The following is a 6,498-nucleotide window of genomic DNA, read 5'->3' on the forward strand; positions in this document are numbered from 1 at the left end:
TTATCCCGCATTAATTGGGATGGAAACAACAAAATCTCCTTTAAAAAGAAGCTAAAGAACATCTTCCAAGCTCTTGTGGGTAAGCTCCTTCATAAATTTATTTCCACAAATTTAATTTGACTTGCCTCCGGACATAGCAACTTTACACCCTCCTGGACAACGGAAAGAGTTCGCAATTTTTTCAGTATGCCTTGTATAAAATATATCCTCCACTCTTCCTAAGAATTTTTTCAGTTGCCTTATGGGAATTAATTTACGGGGGTCAATGTTTTTTTCCATCACGTTCTTTTTCACGTGATCTGACGTCACTTTTCCATTCTGACGCGCGATTGGTCAAACGGAAAACGCTGCTTCATTCTGATTGGTTTAGAAAACAATAGAAACGGTAGGCCGCGCGTATTTTTTTTCACTCGTGGCCTTTTCTCTGATTCATTCCAATTTCGAACACACGTGGGCAAGAATGTCTAGCAGAAATGTTCCAAAACTTGATTACAAGAGCTTTCATGTAAGCTCCACTGCTAGTGAGCATGAAGCAATGGCTGCCTCCAGACGAAGGAAGACTGGAGCAAATGTGTGGCAAGCAGAGGAAATACTTGCTGAGAAAAAGGTGAGATTCTTTTTTTTAGTTTTCTTTCCACAGAAAAGGATTGTTTATAATAATTAAAAACTCGAATATGATCTTCAAATAAATGAACTTTTTTTTTTAGGAAGTTTTAAAAACTTCTATTTTGCATATGTTTTTTTAACAAGTAGTTCTAGACGAGACTTTATTATTTCATTGTGTAAATTCCTTCATATTTTTCTGAGAAAAATTATCTTTTCTTAGAATTGAGAAAATTATCTTTTCTCAGAACTAGATAGTATTTTTTTCTCAGCTACTCTTTTTGTTTTGTTTCATTTCACTGTCTTGTGCTTTTAAATTTGTCTGAATTTTTTCTGAGAATGCTTTTCTCTCTTTTCGCAGTCAAAAATAGAAAGTCCTTCTCAGAAGAAAAATATTTTTCGAATGAAAGAGTGGTTCACCTCCTAGATTTTGTTCATTGAGAGACTTGTATCCTAATATTTTCTATAGATTGGTCGACACACGAAGTATTTGATCAAATGGGCTGGTTTTGGGACGGAAGATTGCACCTGGGAACCAAGAGAAAACCTTTTGGACGAAAGATTATTGTTGTAAGTATTAGAGTTATATTTTAAATTTTTATTTTCTTCCTTGTGTCTTTCTAGACTTTATCTCAACCATTCCAACTATGCTATTTAAACGGTTTTACATTTATATTCCACCTCTCAGGTACTGGGAAGACCCTCGAGCATTTCAAAGGAATGATATCAGGAGAGTATCCTTTTACAAAGAACGGCTCCTCACCTGTTTTGAGTCTTGTCTCAAGGAGAGATTGAAAAGCACTCGACACCTTGACTTCCCTGTTTTTATGTTTCGGTATTTTTTTCATGGGAAAGGAGTTGCTTTAACGAGGGGGACCTGGTCTTTTCAAAAGAAAGACTTTGAAAAAATCTTACCTCGTGGTTGGGACTGTTGTCTTATAAACAGTAGGGGAAGCCGTAGAGAAATATTATTTCCTGTAACAATACGTTGTTTTTTATCAAAGTCTCCTAAGGTTTTCTCTAAATCTGATGATGGAACCATTTTGAGAAAGAAACAACGATTGTTACAAAGAATTACTATTTCTTTCTTTAAAGAAACTATAAATAATTAATTTTATGATATAAATAAAATTTGTAAATATTCATATGTACAGAATAAATAATGGAACGTTCGAAAATATTCGAAAATATCCAAGTCATTCGAAAATTTAAATGTTCATTTTGGATTGATACAGACACATCACGATTCAAAGAAGACAGAAACATGGGGCACACATTTTTTTTGTAAATAAGATTTGACAAGATCTAGAAGATTTGATTTGATTATGATTATGTCTCACCAAGTTTCTAATCGTTATTTCAGAGCTGGTTGTGTGACGAAACAACGTTATCAGAACATTTTGTGATCGTATCTCAGAGGTAAATATTTACATAAAATAACTAATTATTCCTCATTTTTGTGGTATTTTCGCTTGGGTCTCTTATAACCATCTTCCTCCAACTCTGTCATGCGTTTGTCTACCCTGAGCATTGCCTTGCATGCATCTTTCTTATTTATCTTTCTTTGGAAAATCTTTCTGATGTCATCATTTTTCTTCTCGACACCTAAAAATCAAAGGACTGAAAAAGTTAAATATGTCTTATGATAGAGTAAGGTTTGTTTGAAAAAATTAATATTTTGTATGTGGAATCTGGAAGTGCTTACTGACCTTGACCAGAGAAGTACTTTAGTGTACCGTATTCGGTCAAGTATTCTGGTACATGTTTGATCAAAATGTGGATGTACGGTGTTATTTCTTGTCCCCAATCGTAACCACATACATTCATACGTCCTAGGAACCGTCCCCATTGCTCTGCCTGAAGTGGAAAACGAAGAAGTTGATCAATTAGAAAGAACAAAGACAAATACTGAACGAAAAACAATTGTACGCCCAAGGATTTACAGAAGGATAGTTGTTACAGGGTAAGAGAGCTCACTTTTTGTGAAAATTCATCGATTTGTTCTGTCGTAAGGTTGATTTTGTTCATTTCTTTGTACAGCCATTCAAAGTCCTGAAAGTAGAACAGTGTAAGATTTTTGAGTAGTGTAATTTGTTAAGAGCCATTTTTTTTAAAAATCTTCAGAATAAAGAAAGTGTGATACATCACCCTCTTAGATTTTGATGAAATTTTGACCAAATGATCCATCACACAAGAAAATAAGACCATGAAAATTTCACCTTGATATCTCAAGTAGTTTTGAAGATACAGAGTCTCAAAGATAGGCTACTAAGCGGAAATTGACCCCTAAAAATCATGAACTCTGGTGGGGAGCAGATTTTGAAAGCCAATGAATTTTTATTCAAAGTACATTAGAAAGCTGATTTACAGTGGATTTCAAGAACTTTTTGTAGGGAATCAGAAAAAATCAAATTGAGTCTCCAAAATTTTCCCCGAAAATCTAGCACCTCCTGTAGAGGGCTTCAAACTTTGTGTAATCTGGGTTTGGAAGCACTTTTAGCTTTCTGCTGATGGTCCTTGGAGACTTTTTTGAAGCAAACTTTTGACCTGGAGTGGTTTACTGGTGGGTTTGGCCACAAAATAAACATTTTCAAGATTTCTATTTTGCGTAAGGTCAAAAATGGCCGAAAAAAATTGCATTTTGGTGATCTGGAGCAAAATTCAAGATGGCGTATCTTTTTGAACCCCCCTACAAATTTTTTTGAAACTTTCAGTAATGCTTCCTTAGTAGGTCCTAGTTTTATAACCTCAAAAATCAGTGGGGGCTTGAAGTCTCTTAAAGATATGATCAATTGAAAATTTGCTTAACGTCGTTGTTTTTTCCCTCCTAAAATGCAAATCAGGCCCCTTAGGCCTCTAAAGGTAAATTCTTGTCAAAATATTGTGTTGATCTTTCTACCAACTAATCATTGGCATTAAGGGAACACTGTAAAAATTCAGGTCATTTCCATTAACAGATGACATTTAGATGTTCTTTATTTTTTTATAGAATATGTAAAAAATGAGACTGACATCTGGCCTTTCCTACATTCAGGGCCTATAATTTTCAGGAAAAGCCTCAACGTTTTACAGTTTGGTGAATATTATTCTTAAATATAAGCAGGTTTAACTTAACTAAATGGGTTTTAACAGTACTAATTCCTATTCAAAAACTTTTTAGACTCATTCAGAAATCCTACTTGACAATAATTGCGCTTTACCGCAAAATTTCTAAGTCCAAGTGTCGTGATTAACTTTAGATGTCCATATCTCTATATTTGTGTTACTGACAGCCTACTTGTTGATTCTTAATAACTAAGCAACATTAGGGTGATTTTATGAGGCAAACATGAAATCACTGGGATATTGGAGTCAAAGTTAATCCACGACACTGGACTTAGAATTTTGCGGTAAAGCGCAAATTATTGTCAGTAGGATTTCTGAATGAGTCTAAAAGTTTATGACTAGGAATGAGATGTTAAACCCATTAGTTGAAGTAACCTGCTATTTAGGCATAATATTACCAACTGTGAAGGTGAGGCTTTTCCTGAAAAAATAGGCCTGGAAGGTAGGAAAGGTCCAGCTTCAGTCCCATTTTTTACATATTCTATACTTAAAAATAAAGAAACCTAAATTCATCTGTTAATGGACTGACCTGAATTTTTTTTTTCCCTGAATGATTAGTTGGCTAGAGAAGATCAACATTTTTGACAAATTTCCTTTAGAGGCTTAAGTGGCCTGATTTGCATTTTAGGAGGGCAAACGAACTCAAATTTTCAATGATCATATCTTTAAGAGATTCAGCCCCACTGAGATTTTTGAAGGTTATAAAAGACCTACAAGGAGATTACTGAAGTTCAAAAAAATTTGTAGGGGGTTCACAAAGATACGCCCATCTTGAATTTTTGCTCCAGATCAGCCAAAATAGCAATTTTTTCGGCCATTTTTGACGCTACGCAAAAATAGAGATCCTGAAATTTATTTTTGTGGCCAAAACCCACCAGTAAACCCTCCAGGTCAAAAGTTTGCTTCAAAAAAGCTCCAAGGAACCATCACAGACGCTAAAAGTGCTTCCAAACCCATTCCACAAAGTTTGAAGCCCCGGAGGTGCTAGAATTTTCGGGGAAATTTTGGAGACTCAATGATTTTTTCTTTCCCTACAAAAAGTTCTGAAATCCACGTAAATCAGCTTCTAATGTACTTGAATAAAAATTCATTGGCTTTCAAAATCTGCTCCCCACCAGAGTTCATGATTTTTAGGGGTCAATTTCCGCTTAGTAGCCTATCTTTGAGACGCTGTATCTTCAAAACTACTTGAGATATCAAGGTGAAATTTTCAGGGTCTTATTTTCTTGTGTGATGGATCATTTGGTCAAAATTTCATCAAAATCCAAGAGGATGAGGTATCACACCCTGAAGACTCTTAAAAAAAATGGCTCTTAAGAGGTTTAAGTAGAAAATTTTGGTTCTCTATCAAATCTCCATGAAATATTTTGAATGTAATAACCACACCAAGAACAATTTTGAAAGATAATTTCATTAGCCTACCTGCCATAGCTTTCTTGTTGGCTCCACCTCACTTGGCTTTAGAAATTCATCAAACTTTGATGGCAATTTAGCTAGCAGCCTTTTCTTGTCGTTGCCCATTAGTGATGTCCATTCTAGTTTGTTCTTCTTATTTTCCCAAATTTTAAAGGAAACCCCACATTCTTGTATGCAACGAATCATTGCCTTTTGATGGACATCAGTTTTTTCTTTCTGTAAAATTGATAAAGAAACCAGAGATATAAAATTTGAATTACCCTTTTAAGAAAAGTATAATAAAAAACATACAAAAAAGTTGAGGTTGAGGGCTTAAAAAGGCTAAAAAATACTTATAAGGTTGCTCGTATCCCTAGCAAAACTTTGGAATGTCAAAATTCCCAGCCAAAAACATACAATGTAGGTTCAAGGTAATGCCAAGCAATTCCTTGAATTTTTGCCATATCTGAGCCTATATAAAAGAACATGTAGTTAATATTAACAGGACTATGATATACCTGGTCTCTGTCAATGACATTGTGAATCATCCCTTCTTCTAGCCGGTCTGTTATCCGCAAAAGGAGATGCAATTCGTCAATGACGTGGTCACAAACTGGCACTTCATGAAATAGCGGAAAGTCTTGACATCCAGGATCCTTGTTCCACTTGGCATGGTGTTTTCGTTTCTCAGCGTTGGTCTCAAACTTGTTTCTTGAAGTAAAAGGTAAAAATTATTTTTTTACTACAATAACTTAACTTAAATTTGCGTCCATGAAAGTACAAATCTCCAAAAAGAAAGGTTAAATTTTAAAATTCCCAGCTAACCTTTTTGATTTGTGAATTTTGCAATATATGCACGAATTATTTGATGTTGCTGCTTTCATACCAAGACAGAGCAATAGAAACTGAAACAAAAAATTAAAAAATTTATGTATTTGTCATGAAAATATGTACATCACGATGAGTTTAATTAAAAGTTTTTAGCTAAATTTAAAGCGTCCTTCTGTAACAAATTTTCAAAAAGTTATAGTCAAGGCTTTATTTTTCTCCTTTACAGAAAGAATTGTTTACCTTCATATCACCACCAACGAGAACTTTGACTTTTTTCCTAGTGCCATTTAATTCAATTGACTTTTCCTTTGCAATGGTGTTAACTGTTTTTGTGACATTCGACAAGGAGCTCTTCACAGATTTGTAATTTTTCATCTGTCTTTACGATTGACAACACCTTGTTTCCTGACAAAATATACAAGAATTTTTTTTTTTTTACTACATTCTCTCGATGAATGTCGTGATCAACCAATTAAGTCCAAGTAAGTACTAGTTTCCTACTAGGTTCTATGTAAACATGACTTTCGTTTACTTACCAAAGCTGGATAGCTGTTTTCCCATACC

The 6,498-nt window shown here is 34.5% G+C and overlaps 1 protein-coding gene across 1 annotated transcript; it reads left to right on the forward strand.

Moving 5' to 3' along the window:
* The first annotated feature begins 423 nt into the window (after positions 1–423).
* On the forward strand, positions 424–5,822 carry LOC136813794 (chromobox protein homolog hpl-1-like). The gene is made up of 5 exons (XM_067070285.1): positions 424–607; positions 1,073–1,173; positions 1,967–2,022; positions 2,440–2,566; positions 5,664–5,822. The coding sequence occupies exons 1-3, from the start codon at positions 461–463 to the stop codon at positions 2,007–2,009; spliced, it is 291 nt and encodes a 96-aa protein (XP_066926386.1). The 5' UTR covers positions 424–460; the 3' UTR covers positions 2,010–2,022; positions 2,440–2,566; positions 5,664–5,822.
* Positions 5,823–6,498: the final 676 nt, after the last annotated feature.

This window comes from Clytia hemisphaerica, unplaced genomic scaffold (genome assembly GCF_902728285.1).
Source record: "Clytia hemisphaerica strain Z4C2 unplaced genomic scaffold, Clytia hemisphaerica genome assembly, whole genome shotgun sequence".
NCBI lineage: Eukaryota > Metazoa > Cnidaria > Hydrozoa > Leptothecata > Clytiidae > Clytia > Clytia hemisphaerica.

What these genes read in the sequence shown, in the direction of transcription:
- LOC136813794 (XM_067070285.1), top strand. Translation starts at nt 461, where the DNA reads ATGTCTAGCAGAAATGTTCCAAAACTTGATTACAAGAGCTTTCATGTA. An exon ending in AAATACTTGCTGAGAAAAAG is followed by an intron (nt 608 to 1,072) that starts GTGAGATTCTTT and finishes TATTTTCTATAG; the next exon opens with ATTGGTCGACACACGAAGTA. An exon ending in TTGGACGAAAGATTATTGTT is followed by an intron (nt 1,174 to 1,966) that starts GTAAGTATTAGA and finishes TCGTTATTTCAG; the next exon opens with AGCTGGTTGTGTGACGAAAC.